Below are 26402 nucleotides of genomic sequence, written 5' to 3' on the forward strand. Positions count from 1 at the left end.
CAAATTGTTGCTATACCAATTGGCCCGTATTCTGAAGTCAGGTTTAACTTAGACCACGGTCTAACTCTGTGCTAGAATTATGGGGAGCCAAAAATTCTGTTTATATTGTATATTTCTTATGTTAACTATTTTGTTTCATATTGCTTTCATATTGAAGAAAAAGATTTCAGTTATCATTCCTAGACAATTATGAACAATTTGGGTGTCATGAGTTAATAAATTGAATGTTTACTGTTAGGGATTCGTGCTCCAATTGGCTCTCCATAGTTAAACCACAGCTTTAAACCAGGGTTTAATTTAAACCCGAGTTCAGAATATGGGCTATTGTATTTAACAACAACCATTTTGTTTGTAGATTCAGATGTCAAAGTTATATATTTTATTGTGGATTGCTTTTTGGAGTTTATACATAAATAGGGGAAGGGAGTTGAACTTTCTTAAGAGAAGATTGTCAGTCATGTCTTTGAAATTTACACTTATACTTTTACCATATCTAGTCATTTGCCTTTACCAGGATTGAGCCCTGAAGAAACTAAATGTGACCCCTGGATCGCACAATCATTACCAAAATCATAGATACCCTCCAAACACATGTAACATTACAAGACACACACACACACAAAGAAACAAATAAGTCTTTACTTTAAAAATATATATTTGATGAGTGAGACTTAGGCTTCAAAATCTAAAGCCAATATTATCTAGTTGGAGGCTGCAGCGGCATTTATTACCCATAAATGTATGCAATACGTCTGATACCGCAAGACTAAAGTGAGTGTGAAGCAACCAATGCCTCTACACTTTCTTGCTTAAGTAGTGGTTTTCTTTTTATCTACCGTACTTCAATATGGAAAACTTTCACCAGACATTCATCAATAAAAAAAGAAAACAATGACTAACACAAGACGGGAATGGCAGTGTTTGCTTCACATCCTCTTTAGCCTTGCCGCATCAAATGTATCGCTTTCGTCTTGCATGATAGCATCAAACTTGTAAAAACAAATACAATAGTTGCAACCTCCACCTAGATTATAGGCTATAAAAATGATTGAGTTAAGCAACTCTTGATTTTCGATGTGCATAATGCTGGTTAAGAAAGTGTTGTAAAGTGAGGCATACAGTAACTGTAAATCTTTATATAAAAAGTGAAATATAAAACAAACACAATATGTACAAGTTGAGGAGTATATAAACATGATTGGTAATACAAAAAGAAATCATGATAATAAATTCAATTTGAGATGATTAAAAAAATACAAGTCACACTCTATCATTAACCAACAAATCATCCTTCAGACTACAAGATGAATTGACATTTAGAGTACTTAACAATTTTAATTTAAGAACATCAGTCTCCTTCAAATTGATGTAAAATCTCACTTCTATTATATTGATCTTCGGCTTCACTCCACAATTCCTTTATAGCTTAAAACTTGGAGATGTTGACTTCTAGGAAAATTAGACTGGAATCTATTTTTGAAAGTATTTTACATTTTTACATTATGCATCAAATAAACTCTGATATAAAATTAAATTAAATAGTGTAGTTCCCTAAGCAATAGTTCTACAAGTCATACATATAATAAGATGAAAGAGTATGAAACATGTATGTAATGACCTCAGTAATCTGTAAAACACAACAAACACCTTACCTTTAATTATTTTTGTAATGTTGCATAGATGAAAATACTATTTTCCTTTTTAGAAAATGAATGTTTGATGTAGAATAATCATTAAGGCCCAAATTCACAAAGGTGGACTAAAGTTATACCCGGGGTATAAAATGCGTCATTTGACGTCATTTTAATCCATGGACTAAAGTTAGTCCCTAGGGGCTAACTTTTGCGATTCACAAAGGTGGACTAAAGTTATACCGGGATATTACTCGGCCATGGGTTAAATTTAACCCTGGGTGCTAAAGTTAGTCCATGGATTAGTTAGTCCACCGTTTGTGAATAGCGCGGTGGACTAACTTTATACCCGGGTATTAGTTAACCCATGGCTAAATTAAACCCCGGTATAACTTTAGTCCATCTTTGTGAATTCGGGCCTAAATGTACACAGGACTTCGAACACTCGAGGGCAAAGATAATGACCAAATTGGGTTAATCAGTGACTCACATTTTACCCTAGACTACTTTTTATTTTTTATGGGGGGAGGGGGAGGGATAGGTTGCCTTTGGTCATTCATGGATGCATTACCAAAACTTATCAATTATGATGGTCATGTTCAGAGTAAACTCTGACAAAAAATAAACATTGTTCATGGATTTTAACCAGATGAGACCTTTGCCCAAGATTACTTGGATAAGAGTCGATGGAAATGTTATCTTATATTTTCTGATAATATTCAGTTTAAGTTGTGTGACAGTTTAAATTGTACATGTTCAATGGCTTTTGAGCTCAGAGATAACTGATAACATTTGCATAAATGCAAATGTTATCAGTTAGCTCAGAGATAACTGATAACATTTGCATAAATGCAAATGTTATCAGTTATCTCTGAGCTCAAAAGCCATTGAACATGTACAATTTAAACTGTCACACAACTTAAACTGAATATTATCAGAAAATATGTCATATCATGTGGAGTGTTGTGACTAATTGACATTAACTTTTTATCAATGATTATTACAAGATTTGAACTTTACTTGATACATGTAATGTATGGTAAAAAAATTTATGCACACTGAAGTACAGCACCATTATTTTGCACAGTGAAAAGATGTCTATGTACATAATTTAACATTAGAATTCAGACAATATACAGTATTTTAGCACCAATCCCAAAGATTGCTTCTGATTGTTTTGTACTACTTGTACAGTAACCCACTTAAGTACTCGCTCCATCTCCTATACAGGGCAAATGTAACAGAGATTTGTGATCAATTGCAAATTTCAAAGTATAATTCTGATTGATTGATAGATAGTGAGGATGTTCAACAATACCGGTATGCATATCAGTGATTTTGACTTGCAATCACAATTTTTTATATATATTGCGAAGCTTTTAAGTTACAGGCACTAGGTGTTTTTCCACTGCCCCTTTTCTTATGACACGCTAACACAGCACAAAATCCTCTCACTACATAACGGCTCACATTGCATTCATGAATAGTAATATGATAAAAACATTGAAAAATGCTCAATCCTTACAATATAAAATCATTCCAGTATGACAGAAGGCTGCAAGTTAGAGGTCATTGCTTGAATTAACAACCCTCCTCATGACTCATATTTTTCATTGTTAACTACCTTATCATATATCTGTCCATATGTCTCAAGAATATCCAGTGGCATTCCATATATCATGATCCACTTTGGTTTTTGGATTTAGTAAGAATGCTCTCCTACATCTACATGAATCATCAGGTAAGAAGTTGCTGTCACCTCCGTCATTCGGGTGACTGGATTCCTCACTTCTGTGACAATCTCAAGGTGAAGAACGGTTTCATAGGGTCCAGAGATAGGTTTTTGGAGGGACACGTAACCTTGTATGCAAATAAACAATGAAACTTGAATTCTTTATTCAAAATGTGACTGTCCACGTCAAAGTTAGAAGTGAGTCTGCTGGAAATGAATTTAGTAGTTTGATAGAACCAAGTTTAAAAATGCCTTTTACAATTCGAGTAAATGTAGAATTTCAGGGAGAGGATCAAAGAATAGATTGAAAAGGTTTTTGAAATTAAGTTTCACTCAAGCATAAGATGTGACGGGTGAGCAAGATCACTTGAAATAGTTGAATGGCGCATTTGAGACTGCAGCATGCCCTCAGCAGTAACAAATAATGCATGATATACTAGCCTCCTTTGCTGAAGATATTGTAGACATCAGCAATTTGAGTTCAGCCCCCTTCACATATTTATGTCGTCCTAATAAAGTGAAACACTTTCACCACACACCGTTTTGTGACTTGTTTATTTAAAGTCTCTTCAAATTTAACTTTTGTGATGCCCTTGTACATGGACCCACAAATTTCTAGACTTGATTGGATTGGACTAGAACTGGCATGAAAGTTCAAGCTTGGCTTTATTACTCGAATAGAACAGATACCTGTTCTACGCAGGAGATTAAAGAAATTGTTTGTACTAACCTGTAGGTAAACCTCTTGGGAATAACCTTGTAATGACAAAGTAATTGTCTTCATTGCCACTGACTGATCTGAAGTATGTCTGTGAATGTCCTCCATAAGCACTTCTGTAGTTAGGAAGCTGTAAGTAGAAACACAGTGCATAAGCTACTAAACAGCATGTCCCTGTTACACAATATATACAAATTGATCTTAGGGCTGATTTTTACACTTAATTACATTGATCATTGTGTGCAATGAAGTAATAATACAAATCAACTGTACTATCAATCACTATGCTTTGTGATATAGGCCCTAGTATCAATGCAAATTAGAAACATTAGGGCAATAAGTCAAGAAAGCTCTAAGTACTAACTAGCTGGCATTGTATGATATTATCATTATAACAGACCAGTGATTTTTGGCTAATCAAAGAATTTTACTGAACATATCAGAGAAATTACAATTACTGATATGAGTCATGTTGATACATGTAAATCCCCTTCAACAGATAACACTTCTAAAATCACAATTTGAGGTTCAAGAATATCTGTTAGAAATCAGCAGTTTACTTTTTGGGAAATAACTGTCTAAAAAATAACAAACTCTAGCATTTTTTTTGGCTTTTTGATCAATTCTAACTGGGACCCCTCTATCAAGCATTTGCAACTGTTTTAACTTAAATTAATTATTTTCTTAATTTACATCTCTCTCTCTCTTGATTACAAATACCAGTACCCTTGTGTATGTCTCATCTAGAGTCTACATATCTCTAGATCAGACATTACATAATCAACAATTTGTTTACTACTAGTGTTACAACACTTGTAGTAAACAAATTGTTGATGATATGGGACACTGTATAACTTGCTGAAATTTCACAATCAAGCCATGTTACCATTAATACATTTGGGGATTATAATGTACATAAAGATACAGCATAAGCAACAATGCACTTACCCCTATGGTAAGCAGTCTGATTGGCTGACGCAGGAATGGAATACTTGGAAGAGCCACAAATGTATGACTGATGGTACTGTTGAGGTTTCCACGAGGGCAGTTTGGTGCATTAGGTGGACAACGCTTTACACATTGGATGTCATTGCTAAAAATCAAAGATGGAACAAAATAAATGAAAATAGTAACAATGAATGCGTACCAAACCAAGATGCATTTACTAGTTATATACAGGTTGACACACATACATTTAATAGGACATCGTTCAGGTGATTTCAATTATTGCAATATATACTCCATTTCAACCTCAAGAGTTTCTCCCTAGCCCAACTATGGAATTTTAGTGCTAATTGAGTGCAGCTGCAGTGTTGTGGCTTGAGTAACCAACCCATTCGGTTGCATGCCTAAATTACACTCACAACTGCCACCAAATTAACAACCCATGAACATTGTTTTTTTTTAGTTCATGATGTTTTACTTATGTTTTTTGCAATTTTTCTAATGTATACATATATTATTTTGGTCCTAAAAGCAAATGCAACCACAACACTAGTGTGGGGATTTAATCCCACTGCTGCCACCAAAATGACAGTGAGACCACAGCAACAAATCCTAAGATAATTGCATGTATTAAATGACTTAACACATGCAATCTGTTAACATCATCATTCACTTTATATCTCCTGATGATATCATGATGATAAAGACAGGGGGTTAATAAAACCAGGATTAATTTTGGAGGGGGTGGTATGTACATGCAAAGCACCTCCAGGAGGGGGGGGGGGGGATTTCTCCCCTCCTATGTGGAGAGCAAAGCTTTCAATGTTTCATTACATTCATATAAAAAGAGGAGTATTGAATTTGATTGGTTGATTTTTTTTTCATTCTCAAATCTTATCAAGAAGTTTACCAGACTGATTCATTAAGTCCAATGGTTTTAATCACAATTCAATGTATGTCCATTATACTAGGATGTCAACTGAAAATATCATCTGCCCTGGCCAGAGTTCAGAGATCTTAATGCAACACTAAATACATGATTACTTTACATATGATAATTACAAAGAGTTGTTTAACTAATTCCCCTTAACAGATAGGAATGATATTTAAATAGTCAAATAACCTCTCGGTACTGTTCAGAAATGTTCATACTAATCAAACAGCATTACAATTTTTCAATGCGATATAGTCATAAGTCTAGTAAATTTAGTAAAAATCAAATGATAAGACATCCATAAAAAATCCTTCCATAAAATTCAAACAACACTCAAATGCGGTTTACAGGGATGCCAGTTTTCAGGCAAAAGCCTGAATTCAGGCTCTGGCAATTTATTTTCAGGCCATAGTTTAAGCATTTTTGTGTACAAAATATTGTATTTAGGTGATTTTCATGCCCTCTGATCAATTCCAACTGGCATCCCTAGGTTTAGCATTCACAGTAATATAAACCTTTGAATGTGTTAGATTGATTAGACTGGGTGGAAAGGTAATATTTGCACACTTTATTTGACAGCCTTTGAACATCATCCATATTCTATTCAGCAAGATAGTACGGGGAAAGTGTTTGGATGGATGTTACTGTAAACTCAACAGCAAGTATTAATGGACTGAATGCCAAACAAATATGAAAGATGACTCCTACAAGGAAACAATAATAACTTTTATTCTGCCGACATCTAGTATGTAAATTATTTGGAATACATATCATTTAATCTATTTCAGTTCTACAAGAACATTTTTAAAACGAATATTTACTTAATGAAAATAAAATGGTTTTAAATGTGTTACTAAACCTTCATTTTGAATACCTGTCATGGTACCCAATGTACCCAAAACGGATCAACAAAAAGGCTACTCAAAGTATATATACATGTACATATGTATATTTTTTTTACTGTAGTCCAATAAAAAAAAAGAGAAATCTAATGCAAAAAAAATGTACTTATTGATGATCAAACATGTAGACAAAAACAAAGTTTTATTAAGTGTGTATAAGTTTATTATTAACGGAACAAAACATTGATATCAATTAACATGATAAAATGATAAAGTTTTGATATTTTATATAAAAAAATATGTACATAAAGAAATTCACAACTATAAACAAAGTCACAGTGAATAAACTTACAACTCATTCTTAATTAGATCATTTCATTAATTAAGTCATTAATTTTGTGTGAGACTTCAATAAGCATCATATCTATTAAAAATAATGTAAAGAATAAATTTCACAGAAAGAATATGTGACATGTATAGATATTCAGGGATGTGGTAGAGGCCGGCCTTGGTCTCGGGCCGAGGCACGTGTACAAAGTCTTTGGGAGAAGGATACTTCCAATGGCCTAATGAATCGAAAGTACCTGCACCGACTGCATCCCTGAAGAAAGTAGATCTTCTTTGATTATGCAATGAAGTTGTAACTAATTACTTAATGACTTGAAACATCAGCATTAAAGTTAATTCTAATAAATTCAAGTTACATTTACTTTTCATGAAAACAAAACAATGCACCTCTTACAATCATATACTAGTATACAAATCATACCCTTGGATGTTTTTTATACATGCATATCAAAACAACTTTCAATATTGGCTACCACTATTATGTAATCATAACTGACAAAATAATAATAATAATAGGCATCTATATAGCACCATCTATCTAGAAATATTATATTCCGAGGCGCGATGTTATTATCATTACCCCGGCTTTAGCTTGAGCTGCCTTTCAGCGCTTTCAAGGAATTAATCCTGCCGGGTACCCATTCACCTCACCTGGGTTGAGTGCAGCACAATGTGGATAAATTTCTTGCTGAAGGAAATTATGCCATTGCTGGAATTCGAACCGACAACCCTCTGTTTCAAAGTCAGAAGACTAATCCACTGGGCCACAACGCTCCACAATATGCAACGTCAAATAAAAGTATATGAACATTTATCCCATGCATATATGCCTTCTGTCCACAAAAAAGTATTTTTCAGCAGCACAATGGCGAATATCAACAGGGATTAGTAAATCTACTAGCATTTTGCTTCCTCCTTTATAATGCTTTTTTGTAATACGATAGGAGATAAAATACCAAAATACTTCAGTAAAATGGCTGTAAGAAAAGTCATTACCATCTATTCATACAATTGATGACAAATGCTTAAGTCACTCTGAGCTACTGATGATTAATCTATCGCAATAAAAATGCTCTCGCCCAATTTTAAGATACTCCATTGCAATTCAATACCCTGTTACTTTAGAAAGACAAATAACTTAGATTTCTTGAAAAGCTTGTGAAATTACTATTGTATGGAAATTAAATACAAAAAATATAATTCTGAAGAAAAAGTTTTAAAAATATACTTATTCCAACTTGTCGATAAAAAATTATTGTTGATGTTGACGCATACTAAAATTGGAACGATACAGAGAGCTATTAATGAAGTTTATTCACGCAGTCTTATGTCATCTGTAAACAATTACATAACCCCCATATGTAGCAGAAATTACAAATTTAATGTTAAGGAAAATTTGAAGTTAAAAGAACAATGTAATCAATGAGTGCAAATATAATATGCATAACACTTTCTTGATAGATACATAGTCCTCTCCAGATAAATAGGAATGAAACATAGAATCAAAATTAAATGTATTTCATCCATTTTACATAATAAAACTTAAATACATAAAACATTACTTGCCATGTTTTTGTGAATATTCTATACATGATAAATGTTACAAATGATAGAAATGGATTTTACCAAAGCTCTGGTAAGAATAATCTCTTCACTGTGAGACTGTAAAGCAATGGATACATCAAACTACATATCTAAAACAAGTGTTGGAAAACCGTTCCATGACACTCTAGTACATTTAGTTGTGTAAGTCTCCATGATACTTATCTATACAGTCTTCAACCAAGTTCTTTACTCTGCAATAAGTTTTCTCATGAATTCATCCTTATTCACTCTACAATCCTCTCTCTATGACAGTCTCATCTATACAAATGGATGATCATGAGGTGATACATTGACATAAAGTTTGGTTAGGTATTCCCCGATCAACCTTGATGTATCCTTCAAGTAAATCTCCATGTAGATGTAGATCATATAATCCAGAGGCCCCACCAGGGAGCGAGCCATCTTGATACTGGCCTTTGGGCCCTTCTGGACCAGCCTGAACTCTTGCCCTCGATTCCCTCTCGGCATGCGGTAGTAATAGTCATACTTGGGGTTTTCCTCTGTTTGAATCTTATAGATGACTCGATTCCTGTCAAAGTTTGCAGGGAGGGCAATAAATCTGTGTCTGATGGACACTGGTTGTTGGAAACAGTAAGAGTTGCCTGGCTCACACGGGACACGGATGCACATGTCAACACTGGATAAAAAAGGAATGAAATCAAACTGATTATTTCGGATGCAAAAATGTCAATTTAGAATCTCTGTTTAGAATGTCATTTTTCCCAAATAGTAAAAACCGAATCTCTCCTGAAATGAATAAAATTATAAATATTCTTTCATCAAAATAAAAAATATAATCATGAAGATATGAAAAGAACATGTTATGTGCAATTTCTTTACAATTGAAAAATTGACCTTAATTTCATATAAAGCACATCAACAATGACTTCTTTTGTACCTACTATATGAAAGGCTTTACATAAATAAATTGTACACACATATATACTCATATATTTCATGATTAACAATACAATTCAACAGTTATGGAAATCAGAAATAATTACAATCAATCAGAACAAAATACATCATTTTAAATTTCAACTGCATCAAAACATTAATGGTATAATTCATGCATGTACACAATTTTAGTATTTAAGTGGTTAGACAACGTAACGTTATTTCGTTTGACATTATTCTACATATCAGGTCAAGTAGTCCAATTTCTTTCCATAACAATGTCATAATTTTATTCTTAATTGCACATATATGAGTATATATAAATCACAATTATATGCTGTGCAGAAAGCTTACTAATAATTTTTTAAATACGAAGTTACAGATATATAGCCTGGAAAATATTAACAGCACAGTTAATTGCAAATTGATTTGATTTAAACTTACCATAAACTGAGGCTCCACATGCTAAGCTGGTTATGCTGATCACGTTTATTTGCTCTGAAAAGCCGAGTCACTGAGCATAAAGCACTGCATTGGTAATGCTCTTAATTTAGCATTACAATGACAAACAACTAACAGAGATCATTTGAGCACATTTAAGGTAACATTGAGGATTGAATATATATACATATATACACACACATTTACATGTATATCCAGATGTTTATAATTTTCTTTATCTCTGCTGGCTTGGTTAATCATAAACATTAGACAATATTAATAAAATCTACAATTTATATTTTTTATTATATTCATGTAATATAACAGCATACAGTATTTCACCATGTTATTTTATAACTCGTTTTTTTTTTTTTATTGTTGAATGAAAATAAAAAGGATACAAAATAAAATTTATAAAAGAGTATTTATGAACAGTAATTAGCTTGCACTAATTTAAAGCCTTCCCAAAACACATTGTGATTTCTTAATTCAGTCAATGAAAGCAAGCTGATATCCCCCCCCCCATAAGAAAATCTTCTTTTCCTTTGTTAAGCAAATAAACAGCATAAAATAACATTGGTTTATTAAGAGCAATAAGAAAACATAAATTTGCACAATGTAGTACAGTGCTTGCTGTAATATATCATTGCTAAATCTCTAATTCAGCAAAGGTTGTTTATCATGGTTATTACCTTGCTCTTAGTTCATAGTATTCTGGGCAGTTAATGCTCTGGCACTTGTATCCCCCACGTGTGTTGAAACAAACCTCATCTCCAATACAAGTATGAGATCCATCTGTGCACTCATCAAGGTCTAAATCCACATGATATCAAGACAGCAAAAAAAGTAGGAGTTAGAAATATTACATGCTACACATCTAGTACTAATATTGTGAATGTAATCTTTAATTTTAATTATAACATGACAACTCCCTTGCAAGGACATTTGCCTTGGATATGATTCCAACATGGGTCCCTCTGAAGAGATGGTAAGTCTTCTTAGGTCATACTTAAATTAAAAACTTTTAAGCAGAATAAGCAAGACAATCAGAAGACATTTTTTTCAAGGACTTAAGCATTACATGTTTTCCTGCTAGTTTTCCTCATTTCAGATTTCCTCTAAATACTTATTGCTCACTTGGACTACTTGAAATTGACTTTGATGTAGACAATGTTCTTACCTTTGCAGGTGACTTTATTTTCCATGAGAGCATATCCGGTTGGGCAGGTGCAGAGGTATGAGCCTGGTAGATTCTCGCATGTTCCTCTACATAATCCAAGACTACATTCATCAATATCTGAACAAAGAACAAAAAAAATCCCATTTTGATAATACTAAATATTTATATACATTGCAAATGTATGTTAACTCGTGACCAGAGTTTATGAAGTATTAATATTTTTGCAATTTGTAAATAATATTTCAATTTCTTCAAATAAGTAACAAACAAAAAAATAAGATAAAAACTGGTAAATGAAATGATTGCTACTGATTCAACAATCAATAATATGTATCATAAAAACAAACTTCACATCTTCAAAAGATATCTCCGTGGTCAAAATCTGTATTTGAAATCCATTTTGTTCTGCTAGTATGAACTTAACAAGAAATGAAACATGCAACGATGAAACACATGCATTTAATGCTATTGGTATCTTACAGATCATTCTAGAATAATTTCATAGAATTGTTGTATTCTATTATCAAACTAGTGGATAGAATAATATTGGCGAGATATGACCTATAAACCTCTTGATCAAAAACTTTATTCGAACTTGTCAATGCGTTGCAACTCTCCTTGATTCCTCAATAATTTCTTCATTTATAAAATAAATCTTAATAGTTACCTTCACAAGTAGCTTGATTTCTATTCGCTTGGTGTCCTGGAGGACATTGACACACATAGCCACCTTCTTGATTGATACACCGTTGGTTGTTCTGACAAATATCAAGCCCCTCGGCACATTCATCAATATCTGAAAGAAAATCAACATTTTCAGCATAAAGTGATGTCTCGCATGATGGTACAATACAAAGAATGGAAATTTCTTTGTCACAAAAAATGAAATGTCCAACCGTTTGCAATTAATCCAATGTGCTGCTCACTGACTGGTTACTTCCAAGTCTCCTGAAGCTTTTGAGACCAATGTTGTGTAATTGCATTGCAAAATAGTAATGGAAAATAATAAGAAGATGAAGAATATTTTACAAAATTAAATAGCTAGGGTTGCGAATCACTAAAAATTAAAATATACTTTAGATAGCTGTAGACCAATTGAATACTAGAAAGTTGATTTTATCTGTCTTAAAAAACATATTCGGACTCTTATACTGACAGCGGGCAACATACATCTAAATCCCAAATGGTGAAAAGATATTTACCTTCACAGAAGTTGTTTAAGTTGTTGAACCTGAAACCATTTCTGCACATGTTGCGACACTGGTACTGTCCTTGAAGGTTGTAGCACCTCTGGTTTGGTTCACATTCACTCAATCCTTCTCGACACTCGTCAATATCTGCAAACAAGGGAAATGGGGATGATTGATCAAGATATTTTTTAAAATACAGGACATAATGTGCGAGTACATTCATATCTGTTTGAATGAAAGTGACAAAAGAATTAAAGAGCTGTATGCCTCGAGGTCAGATATTTTGTTCTCCGCTCCGTCTTTAAAAGCTAATGTCGGGATGTCTCTGCTTAAAGCCTGAGAGAGACAGCGACAAATGCCGTCATTTTTACTGCTGAAAATGAGTCGAATTTGTGTTTCATTTGAGTGATTTTTATATTATCAATTTACTAATTTCCTGTCTCACTTTCAGTTGAAGGAGTTCCTATCGCTATTGAATAAAATGTTACATAGATTTTATTTTTTTTAACATCAAAATGCTATTTTAGGTCAACTGGAAATAATCTAGTTTTCCCAATATCCCTCCACCTCACTCGCAAACGTAGCACTGGCAATATAGCTGGCCTTGACCTCAAATTATGATGTCTTTGTCTAGGACCCTTTCTCAAGACCTATGTCTTGGTTTTGGCTGAAACATTTGAAACTTGTGCCACATATATCCTATCATGAAAGTCTTACTTTGCGATAAATTATACATACCAACACAACGCCCATATGAGCCTAGTCTAAATCCTCGTCTACAACCGCAGGTAAAGCTTCCATTTGTGTTTTGACAGATTTCATAGGGTGCACAATTTGCAATCCCTCTCCGACATTCATCCACATCTATATATTCAAAGATAATATATATAAGGGGAGTGAAATCATACAATTCAAAAGAGATACAGTTGTAAGTGGCTCAAAAAAATTGTCAATAACTCGAGTACAAATCACAAATGAAAAAAAAAATGATTTGAAACACACTTAGTACGTGTATATCAGCATATGTATTCTCCTGTGAAAATATACAAAATTTTACAAATTTTGTTAAAAAGACCACTTGTTATTTAAATGACTAAATAATCCATCAAGTGATGTCATCTACAAATCTATGTCACATTATAGTGTCAAGAGGAGGTCTTTCCACAAAATACAGTTTTACAGCAGCCATGTTTTTTTCATTCTCCTGATTTTTACGCTTGTTTGAGATACCAAGTTTTGTCACCTCTGAAATGAGATTATTTGTGCGTTCACCAATCTTTATTTGCCCTAAGCTTATTTACAAAAAGCTGGCAAATCACTTACTTTGTGTCGAGGCTTTACTATCAATATGTCTGCTTTAAATAAATATGATATAATTGAGCTCTGAAAATCCTACATGCTAACAATTAACAAAGAACAGAAAATGTTGCTTTCTGATAATGACAACTCACCCAGACAAGCACGGCGAATTCTACTGTACTCAAAGCCACTTAAACACACAGAAATACATGTGTAGCTTCCAACATTATTTTGGCATCGGGTACCATCGTTGCATTCAAATGTTCCTTCCTCACATTCATTGATATCTAAGAAAAAATTAATAGTAGTAAATAATCACCAAACCAACAAAACAATTCAAATCAAGAAAAATTGGAGTGGATTATGCAAATAGGGCATGGTTGCATTTAAAATTTGCATTCAAACATTACTGAAGAAATCAGATGCAAGTCCTGCATGTACAATTCTGTCTGGTTGAAAAATCAAATTACATCTGATAAATGGAATTGCAATTGATAGTGACCCTTTCTGTAAAGAGCCCTACAAGTTTTATGAAGTTGGATTCATTTCTTTACCTTGTGTACACCTGTTCACATTGCCATCAGTCCTGAAACCGCGTGGACATGGCACACATTCATAGCTTCCCCTGATATTTCTACAAAATTCTGTCCTCTGACAGGTGTGGCTGTCCTGACTACATTCATCAATATCTATGTGAGAAGAAAGGGTAACATAGTGAACATATAACTCAAAATATTCCAGTAAAAAAGTCAAGATGAAATATATGGTGAGAATTATGTCTACTAAAAACTCTGCAGCTGGTAACAAAATTAAATGAAATGCATTATAGATAGGTTAGAAAAATGAAGTTGTTGACTCTATGTATTCTCAGCAAGAGAGATTGTAAACAGTCATTACAGGTACTTCTCATTGTATTTCATTAGATAGATTTAATGTTCTCAAATTTTGGCTCAGCTTTTCATTAGTGAAAAAATTAATCAGTTGAAAGAGTGTCTACATATTTTGTATTTTCAAATTACTTTATCTTCTCTCCATATATGTGTATTTAATTTGCATTTTTTGTGCATGATTCTTTTTTCTCCATTTTATAGAAGTGCCACATATAATTGTATATTATTTAGCAAATAAAGATGATATATATATATTGAAAATAATGCCCATAGATAATTAGAAGCATTATCTTTTCTTTAAACCAAAAACAATTGTTTATACAATCTAACAAGGAAATATGGATTCAGCTGTTAGAAGAACCAACTTTAATAAAAGACAGATATCGTTTTCAAATATTGGTAAGCTTTGACAGGTTTGGATGAGTTAAAATGGAAAAGGGAATGACAATAAGAAAGGAAAGAGAGAGCGAGAGAGATAGAGATTGACAGACAAAGAGAAAGATAAAAATTTCACTGATTTTCCTGCTGGTCTTACCAACACATTGTTGTGTATTTGCATTGATTGTATATCCTGTACCACAAGGCACTATCCTAGTACAATGAAAGCTTCCAGGAAGGTTGTCACATCGAGCTCCATCAAGGCATTCATGAGTTCCCCTAGCACATTCATCAATATCTAAGGAAAAATGATGATCAGGATAATGTTTCTCAGTATTAAACTCATGAAAATGTTTTAAAAAATGAAACAAACAAATGGAACTCCTCTGGCAGTCTTGCGTGCATTATGCATTTCATTATAGCAGCAGCGCTGACTTTGAAAAAAAGTAAGATGAATGATTATTCACAAAAACGCCATTTATATAATAAAATCTGGGTTCGTCAAAACTTAATGACCTTTAATCTTAATCAAGTGACATTGGATAAGATTTCAATCATTATGATGCCGCCACCATCAGAAAAGCAGTGTCTGTAGTCTTGCTCTGCTATGCAGGTGAGGCAAAAATCACTGTAATTAAATTGGCACCTCATATTTGCAATCATTATTATAAATCCTGACATACAAGCTGGTTCTTCCCATCATAAAGTAGTGGATTTTTATTAAAAACACAATAACGGCAATGGGTGATTTTATTTAACAAATAGAATATCATTAACTTGACATTTATCCAAAGTTTGGCTCAGTACATACAAAAAGAAACCACTCCACCATGTCAAAAGGAAAACTATCCCAAAGGATACAGTGTTATGGCAATATTAAACTTTTTTAACACAAGGTTTTGTGTCATCCCAGCAGCAATAAAGTTTCAATACACACAAATGTTTTGTTAGGAAATATAGAAATTATTATTATTATCATTGCAATCGATAGAAAAAAATTCCTTACCTTTGCATTGCGATGAAGTTCTGTCATAGTAGTAACCTGCAGGACAGCTAGCATGACGACATGTATAGCTGGCATACCTGTTTTCACAAATGCTTAGTTCATCGCAGGTATCTGTCCGCTCTGCGCACTCATCAATATCTGCCACAAAATCACAAGATATTGAAAGAGTCTAGCTTGTCAATAAGTATAAATCAAAAAGGTCCATCTTACATGGAGAAAGTATTAAACTGGCAATTATTACTTCAATAATGAGTTTAAATATTCATCATATTCTTTATGGGAGTAAACTTACATTCATTCAGTTCAGTCACAGTCCTAAATAGGAGCTTACATACCTGCAAAACTTTAAAGCTAATTTAAAATTACCATTCTACTACCACAAATGTTTTGTGCTTTGGATATATTATCTTCACAAAAATTTTCTGCAGAAAGCAATACCATATTGAAAAATATATACAAATCACCATTCTGGTGGCAGCGGTGGGATACACACCCCTAGATACCAATACCAAAATTTTAAAGCTAATTTAAAATTACAATTTTACTACCATGAATGTTTTGTGCTAAGGACATATCTTCATAGAATTGTTCTTCTACAAGAAGTATCGCCATTTTGAAAAATATTTAAAAATCACCATTCTGGTGGCAGCGGTGGGATACATCACCCCTAGATACCAATTCACTGAGCCCTCTAACACAAATCTAAAAAAAATGATTGTAGGGCAGATTTTTTAGGATTAATTTTGCACTGATCATTATGTGGAATCAGTTGTACAAAGCAAGTGCTCATTCATTGTCAGATTGACGATCATACACGTTTGTGTTATAATTCCCTGCTTAGAATTAGAATCATTAAATATTGTAGGTCTACTCAAATTTACCATCATCAAAAAAGAAGTTCATGGTTTCTATTCTAGAGCAATTTTAAGTGGGGATTAAATGATGCAGCACAAAACATAATAAGAAAATAAACAAACATGGAAAATAAAGTTGAATAAAAATCGAATCAGAAGTGTAGGGCATAATAAAATCAAGGCTCTTACCAACACAATACTGATTTGTAGGGTCGTATCTGAGCCCACTCCTGCACACAACATCACTGATGCAGTTAAATGATCCAATTGTATTGATACATCTTTCTGCATAGTTGCATGCCAGTTGATCAGTCACAGCACATTCATCAATATCTGGAAGAATCATTCATAAGAAATCATAAAGTTCACATGACACGACAAAAGCAAATATACTTTTAATGATAATATCAAAATTGGAGTGACTTTTGTTGAGACAAGAGTGCAATCACCTGCTGTCTTCATATATGCCTGGATTCATGAAAGCTGTATCCATTGCTTGAAACTTTTTTTTATGTAGGGTAAAGAATAAATTCTTTCTAAGATCAATTATAGTCAAATTAGAATATTTTCAATAGGAATCATTTTCCATGTGGTCATGATTCACATTAAGATTCAACTTAACTGTTTGACATCAAAATGATGCTAATATGGTTTCCAAGTTGTGTACATTGTTGTTGATCTGTGCAAACGGCTGTACAAATTAAATCATACAGGACAAGGTAACTAAACTGATATCATAGGGTTAATCACAGTTTGAATGTGGGACACTGCAGAAGCTACAAAATAGGCTAAAATCTTACATTTTGGATTATTGGTAGGTAACATAACTATTTCATAACTTAGGGAAGGTGATTCTGCCAAACAAAGGAAAAGTGTTAGCATTGGTTACCCTCTAGAATACCAAACACTATAATAGGCTACTGTTCGAGTTCATCTGAAATGAGAATCATAACCAAGTACCCCTTTAATAAACCCACATATACATCATTATCTCTTATCTGTCGATACTAGCCTGTTTGTCAGATTTGAGGTCCCAATAAACAACCCCTAATTACATAATAAGAAAACAGTGAAAACAAATAGGATCATGACAAAATGTTTCAACAAAATCTCTTTTGTAAATATCAATGGATAATTTACACAATTGAAGCTATAAATTCTTTAATCAACTTTTTTAGGGCAAGCCTCTTAGACTTTTCAAGTCGAAATCTGTTCTTTTTTACTGGGAAAATATGAAAAACATCCATGCTCCATGATTACCTACCTTCACAAGTATGTCCATCTGACATGAGTCGATATCCTGTTCGGCAGTAGCACTCATATTCTCTGCCAACTTGCCGACATTCATGCTGGCAAGGTGCCTGACTACACATCAAGACCAAAGGAGGGGGTCGTGTGTCACCATCTGCAAGTAAACAGATAATTGGCCTTCTAAAATGTACACAAGTTTCTTTGAAAAGTGTACTGAAGCCATTGTACATATACATGTACGCAGCCACTTTGAACAACAGGGCAAGAAAAAAAATTGCTCATTTGGTCACATATAGGCAGTTGGCAGAAACTTGTAAATATTACCTTATGCTCATATGTACAACATCAGAACATATTTTTCACTTGATAAGAATTATTGGTAGATTTATTATTTGTGAAAACAATACAATAATGTGCATTGTTATGTGGAATAAGGATCAGCTCACTTTAATTCACCACATTCAATGCAACTTAATGTATGAATGACTATGAATCAATAATCTTAACCAGTATTCTGATAGACATGCAGAACCAAACATTATTAAAGAGTGCAGGTCTGTTTGCACTTTGATGACCTGTATTAGAACTTTTACTATCTTACCTGACACACATGTAATGTTGTCCTCTAGTAAATGATTGCCTGGATGACACTCACAAACATAGCTGCCAATCAGATTAATGCATCGCTCTGTACACAATCTATGGCTCGTGGTCAGGGAACATTCATTTTCTGCAATGAGATAATCAATCGGATATTTCACACTGATTTAAAGCTCAAGTCCAATATTGATACATTATTGTTTATTAAAAGCAAGTCTTAACATATTAAAGCAGGACAAATTTAGGCATGTATAATATATGATGCTGTGATTCCCTCATCAAGTTAACCCACACAAAGAGAGAAAACAGGAACATGGTCAACAATACTTCTAATGAAAATCTACATTCACATACCTGTAGGCCAACATAAAAAAGTATAGTGTGATTTCTTTTGTCGAAACACAGTTTAAAACACAGACAGATCACAATCAAAGGTTGGGGTCAATTATCCAAGTGATGATCAAAAGTTACCACTACATATGGCACTCATTAAAAAAAAATACACTTAAAAAATTTGGATATCATGCATGGAATATATTTTGCACATATTCAAGATGGCAAATTTGACACTAATAGCCTAAATGTACACTTCCTCAGTTTTGGATTAATATCAATTTTGCAACTGTTCAATAGATGAGCTTTAATAGCCACACAATTGAGTATTGAACTAGTAAGAATTCATCTCTATTGTTAGTACCATCAGTTTATCACCAGATTTAGGTAATAAAGGGTAATAAACTGCGATTAGCATTATCAAACAAGTGTACTTTAAAGGAGTCAAGCTGACTGGTACAAACTATGGATTGGGTAGCTTTAAAGTATCATTCAAAATATCATAAAATGTTCATAAACAAAGCAGAATCTTACTCAGAGGAACAAGGGATATTAAGCTGTCTTCAGGGTTGATTTTAAACCTGTTATTAATATCACATCTTCATTATCTTGATCATCATCATCATTGCAAATATCATTTAGTATTATTATCATTATTATTATCATTATTACTATAATCATTATCATTATTGTTATCATTATCATTATTATCATTATTATCATTACTATCATTATTATTATCATTAATATTATCATTATTAATATTATCATTATCATTATAATCATCATCATAATCATAAATCATGAAAATCATTATCACCAGCATTGCTATTATCAGCATCATATTCATCTTCATGCTAAACAAACTTCTTATCATGATTAATCACCAACTTAGACATATTATTGTGCACCATAAATAAAGAATCTACAAAAAAGGCAAAAGTGCTGAAAGAGAGAGAGCAGAAAAGTGTTGAGGTGTATCAGGTGTGTTTCATTTCCATTTCAGATGTCTCTATCCAGATATATATACTTATTATGTTAGTCCACATTCAAATCAAATTATTTTCACTCTCAAAAGACGTGAACAAATTTCATCTTACCATCATAGCTGGAGGCAGCTGCATTACAGCAGTAGGTGAAGGCACGGTCACATGATGTACCTGTGCTCATGGATTCACACTCGATACCATCATGATATGCATTGATACCAATCTCACAACAATCACAGCATTCCTGCCAAAAAGGATAGATCAACCCAACAAAACTTTCATTTATATTACAAAATCAATAAACAAGATCATTTACATGTAGTAGTCACCATTAATACAATTTTAATGTCACTTGGTTAAATTTAGCAAAGACACTTACTACATGTACCTGGAATACTATCTGTAATTTTTCAATCTTTAAGTGTTTCAAAGTTGAAGATTATGCCATCCAGGGCTAGAGAAAATACAAGTGAAGTTCCTATAAAGAAATAGAAGATCTGCCCATCACAATGGGAAGAATATCTCTTAAAGATGATTCCCTATTAAGTTTTATTAATTATTGGGTTTAAATCTGATTGTATCAAACAACATGACTACATGTAGCTACTGCTTAGGATAATATTCCGTCTGTTGTGAAACAATTGCACAATAATGTTTCAAAATACTATGTTTGAAATAAATAAAGAATCCATCCAGGGGGTCTCAGAAGCACAGTTTAATGGGTTGCTTTTCAAAACAAATAATATTCTCTCAAAACACTTCCCAAAATATGGACCTACTCAACACATCATTCAACAGGTTAGATTTATAATGGACAAAAATAGCATTATGAACCCCCTATGCTGCATCTAATTTCACAAGAAAAAACTGTTGAAATATGGGAATCAAAATATTTAAATTTATCTTGCTTTAAGCTACTCTTGGTAATAGGTAGGAATTCATTTCAAGTGCTGAAGCTATATGCTGACCTTCAACTTGATGGTGACAAATGTTCTCCTTCGTGTGTCACCTTTTTACATTATGTGCAATATTTCACATTTAATAGTTCTACAATATAATCATGTTCATATGATCAAGTTAAAAATGCATCATAGTTCTGTACTTCTTTTCTAGAAGACAAATATTAAAAACGACTGAAATTAATATACCATGTAACAGTTTTTATTAATTTGAAACTGACATCTTTGTTGGCTATCATCTTGAACTTTCCTTGAATGAATTTCAAAGATCTTGTCAAGATAAACCTTGTGACAAGACTGAAGGTCAAGCACAAGTAGTGTTTCCCTGCGATAAAACAGAATGAATTATTCAAACAATGGTCCAGAGGAGGTTGAAAACCACAGTGGATACAGTACACACAAAATTTTCACAAAATAGTTATGCCCAACACAGTGATATGAATATCACGTCTGTCACTTGTTCAGTTCAATTGTATGAACCATGAATTATAAAATATTTCATTGTTTGCAGATTTGACAAGGAGACACCTACATGTACTGTAATGACATTCTTATAGGTTTCAACAATAACAATTCCTTATATGCTCACGGAGAAATCGGTCACACTACGAAAGAAAATTAAAATATTTTATATTGTTACAGTGATAAAATACAAAATAAATAGTGAGTTGGTGATATATCTGGTCCCCAATTAGCATAACTACCAGAAATTACAGCATATTTCTGTTATATGAAATCAAGCAAAAGTTTTTAAATGTTTTAACTCTCTTATTTTTACATCTGATTTTGATGAATTTTAAGTGAACATCTCATTTGATTTTTTTTTCTAATTAACTTTCTGTTGGAGATAAACTTCCCTTTAAAACCATAGTCTTAAATATATCTCTGTTAAAATCAGATGAAGCCGAAAATGTCAAAAGTAAAATTTTGTTGACTATTTTCTTCAGTTTAAATTATTAAGGTCAAAAATAAAATCATCATTCCTAGAGGTATTAGTAAGTGTCAAACATAATCATGCCAAATATGCTTACAAAACGGATCTCTTAAATTGGAAATATACTGTATGTCACATATGGCTACCGATACCCACAGTTAAACCACTAGTTTAGATCAAAACAAATTTCAGACTAGAGGCTCTCTTTTCATTTCAAAACATTTAAACCAACACTGAATGACTTAATCATGAAAGTTCAATGTCGATTCAACATTTCACTGTGTCAAATAATTTGCAGTAATTTGCAGTACTTCAAATTCTAGCAGTTAAGTACTCAGAAAATATAACAACAAAAACACCCAGGGAAAAGGCATTATAACTATTGATTACATGAAGTCTAGCACAATGAAAGTAACTAAAGAATTATTTTTGAAAACCATATCATTAGAAATGTTTATATACTTTACTAAATAGAATATAAGAGTATGAATACTCTCACCTGAAATTATTCTATATCTTACAAATTAAGCATTCTTTATAAAGTGATTTACATTCCGATGTACATCTGAAATGTTTTATGTTTCATGTAAGCATACCTGAACAATTTCTTTTGTCTCAAAATGGGTTAACAGATGTCAAAATATGATTTCCAGCATAATTCTCTTGATATAAAAAACAAAAATAATATCAGCTTACCTTGCCAGCTGAGTAACACGTGCTGTTGTTAAAAGAGTGACAACTGCCTACGGACATTCTGTGATTAATGGCCCTTTCACACAAGACGGGTCCTAGACTGTGAGCACAGCAGGACTTCATTATAACCATACAGGTCTCCTGATCTTCAGGTGCTATGTCAGGAATGGTCTCAAGGTCATCACATGTGCGACCCAAACTGGCAAAGGAGGCTCCCCTTCCACAGCAGTCTGGCATCACATCTATCAGGTTTGCTACCATAAAGGAAGAGAATCAAATGTTTTTGGTGATGTGATGAAAAATCGACCCATAAATTTGCAAAATATTTTGAGCAACTAAATGAACAGCCAATGGCTTTCTGTTCTATTGACTATATAGTGCTTTATTAAGCTTATTTTGTCGAGCTTATAAATATTATATTTTGTATACTTACGCCATGCCTTTCACTCCACAATGTTTAATTACTTTTCATCAGATACTTACAATTGATAAATCACATCAATCAATCAACCATTTAATCATTCATATTCCCATCTACTGGCACTTTTCTTCCACCTTTTTAACACATCAGACATATGGTATCATACATCAATGTCAATTTGAAATTGATAAACACTGACATTTAACTTCCAAGTTACAGATTCAAATGATGGACTTGCAATGTAATGAATTAAATGTGGCTTGGAATAATGACCACAGTATTTTCTTCATGTAGGCAGGACCTATGTCCACTTGCCAAGGCACAAACAACTTCTTTGAACTTTTGAACTTATTTTTTTAACATAATATTTCGGCACATGTCTGGTTTCTAATCTTTGTCAATATAGAAAACAAGATCTCTCCCCTCACTTCCAGTAAAGAAAGCATGGTTCTCTATAATCACTTCCTTTGGTTGACAAATTAGGTTAACCACTTTACATGATAGATAGGCCTACAATATACCTATATGTATGTACCCAGATGTAACAAGTTTTCCCCCCACTTTTCTTTTCAGTTTATGAGCCGGGGGCGGGGGGGGGGGGGGGTGTTAATGGCTGGACAACTGTAGCCTGAGTGAGATGAAACAAATACAGCACTTTCTTATAAAATGTTTAAATCACTTCAAATGGATGTCAACGGGAAAGTGATTTCCTGGCTTATACATGTGCATGTCCTTCCTCCTGTTGTTAATTAAATTCGAAAAAATAAAATACTAAGCCAAGTTGGGAGTATATGCCATACTTACAAATTTCATCTGCAAACCAGTCACTTGGGTCGCCAAAAGAACAAACCCACATTTGTCTCCCTTCCCCTATCTCTTTTTGGTCATAGTTTATTTGAGGAGTCTACCCCCTTGCCCCCCCCTCCCCCATGCTTAAAAGCTCACAAACTGCATAGAACCCTGTTCCTGACAAGCAAGTTTACAATGGCCACAAAATATACAAATTATTCACCATTCACCATTTTAACCACCTCATTTATTATTGTTCAGAGCCATTTCCACGTCAAACTACAATTACAACATGAAATGATTTTCATTTTGACACATATATTACCATGCCATGGTGCATATATCTGACTAGTAATCATAGCAATTAAAGATTACATGTCAAAAATGCTCTTCAACACAAAATTTGAATTAAAAAAACATAAAAATTTAAAATGAGATCCCAGTTTTAAGGCTAATACGACAGTACATGGCTCCCCATGGCAGATGTGATGGTGCCATGAGCCTAATTACATCAGGACGGCTAAAGATATTCGTTCGACCCAACCCATTCGATTTTTTTGAATTTGATATTGCTGATTGACAAAAGTGTATGAATATGATTGAAAATCTAACACTGATTCTAGAAATGGTAACTACTGAACTTCCTTTGCCCAAATTGGGAAGATATATCAATGATTTGGAACTATTTTTTGACTGGCGGAAGAATTGGGGCTATTTTACTGTTTCAGTTGATGAATTGATCCCATCATAGTTATCTTCATAAATGGCGATTTATTTTTAAAATGAGCTGGCTACAATACCCTTCTCTGGTCAGATATGGAATGTCAGATATATATCCTATCCAAAGGTAGTAAACATTCGACCCTCTAATTTCACATTTATTTTTTATAAATCTTTCTTAAGTGCCATTTTAACACACAAGTCTATGGGGAATGTTTTACGCGCGTGAGACCTGATATATCTACTACTACTAGATCTCAGTTTTAAGGCTAATACGGCAGTACATGGCTCCCCATGGCATATGTGATATAGCTCCCCATGGCATATGTGATATATCTACTAGATATATCACATATGCCATGGGGAGCCATGTACTGTCGTAATAGCCTTAAAACTAGGATCTCACAAAACATGTACATGTATGCCATATATTATTTCTAAAATAATAAACTCCATGCTACTTGATGGCTTTTACACTTCAATTTCTGTAGTGTTTATACTCTCATTTTTAACAAATGCCCCATGTTAGCCAATTTATTAGCATTCTAATAATTTGTTATAATATAGAATTAACCATAAACTTGACAATGCTCTAGACTTGGTCACTTACCATAACAAAAGCTCCAAGAAGTGACAAGTGTTATCCAAAAGATGTGGAGATTCATGATTAGCGTCTGCAATGATAACTTAACTCAAGTAGACAAGTTTATTAATGATATCCAAGTCTGTGATCAGTTGGTGTAGTGTAGTAATATTCCCGGATACGTTCACAACTCTATTCAATGTGCAAAAACATTTGTCCCTAAGGCTAAACTTCACCCCTTCACCGCGTCGCAAGTACAATAATCCACTAGGTAGCTCCCTATTGTGTAGAGCACCACCAAACAAATACAATCCTCTTTGTAGTTTCACAATGAATGAATGGTCCCAACTTGTTTCGACTCTCCTTCTTAAACACCAACTGATTGGCTGAGAGTTGCGAACAAGGATCTTTATCGAAGAAAAGATATCTCTGCGCTGCCCAAGTGCATCTTCATCTGTTCATGCCCGTGTGATATAGCACGTGCTGCTCTTCCCCCTGCCAGCGTTGTTATGCCTCTAAATGATGCATGCAGAAATAGAGGAGACTGGTCCTTGTAGCCCACGTTATGTGAACCCCATTGATTTATGACTTCAGATTCACGCGGGCCGGATAACACTCGGAAACTTTTTGGAGCACTGTGCTGATTTTCTGATACGCACCGGTATTTCCTAGATTAGACTTCATAACGACATCTCCGTTGTTTGCTTGTTTTACAACACATTATTTCCTGTGACATTTACATCAGAGCATTGTATTTCCCCTTTTATATCTACAGTTATCGGACTTAAGGCAATAGGTCAGTATAGGGCCTATGAATGGTGTAGATTTCATATCCTGATCAGGTTTTCTTAATAAGTTAACAAGTTTAGCATCAATAGTAGGCCTAGGCCTATCCTTACTCTTTCATCCTTCTTCTACATAATTATGTAACTTAGTTGCCCCTTAGTTGTCGCCAACGGCATTTTTCTTGGAATTTCGTTATGCAGCATCGAACATTATTTTGTCATTTTGTGGGGTTGAATAGCGTTGAATAGCGTGGCCACTGGCCGGGCGTAGTCGATCTTAGACAATCAACCTCACCCTTTATATCTTTTGGGGAAGGTACATCGTAACACCTACCTCTCGTTGGATCACCATTACCATAGTTTCATGATGTTCAGTAGTAGGCCTAATGTATTACAATGTTGCAATTTCAAATATGATCCTAACCATATTTCAAAGTCGTTTCCGATAGAGATAT

The 26402-nt window shown here is 33.5% G+C and overlaps 1 protein-coding gene across 1 annotated transcript; it reads right to left on the bottom strand.

The window, feature by feature from the left end:
* Positions 1 to 637: 637 nt before the first annotated feature.
* Positions 638 to 25748, bottom strand: LOC129257315 (fibulin-1-like). The gene is made up of 18 exons (XM_064096967.1): positions 25190 to 25748; positions 22653 to 22903; positions 20175 to 20307; positions 18743 to 18871; positions 18155 to 18295; positions 17080 to 17223; positions 16037 to 16174; positions 15188 to 15328; positions 14317 to 14451; positions 13915 to 14049; positions 13202 to 13327; positions 12476 to 12610; positions 11941 to 12069; positions 11274 to 11390; positions 10786 to 10906; positions 5030 to 5174; positions 4094 to 4211; positions 638 to 3491 (listed from the first exon to the last, which is right to left on the bottom strand). The coding sequence occupies exons 1-18, from the start codon at positions 25242 to 25244 to the stop codon at positions 3334 to 3336; spliced, it is 2451 nt and encodes an 816-aa protein (XP_063953037.1). The 5' UTR covers positions 25245 to 25748; the 3' UTR covers positions 638 to 3333.
* Between the last annotated feature and the right edge of the window lie 654 nt (positions 25749 to 26402).

This window comes from Lytechinus pictus, chromosome 3 (assembly GCF_037042905.1).
Source record: "Lytechinus pictus isolate F3 Inbred chromosome 3, Lp3.0, whole genome shotgun sequence".
NCBI classification, from domain to species: Eukaryota; Metazoa; Echinodermata; class Echinoidea; order Temnopleuroida; family Toxopneustidae; genus Lytechinus; species Lytechinus pictus.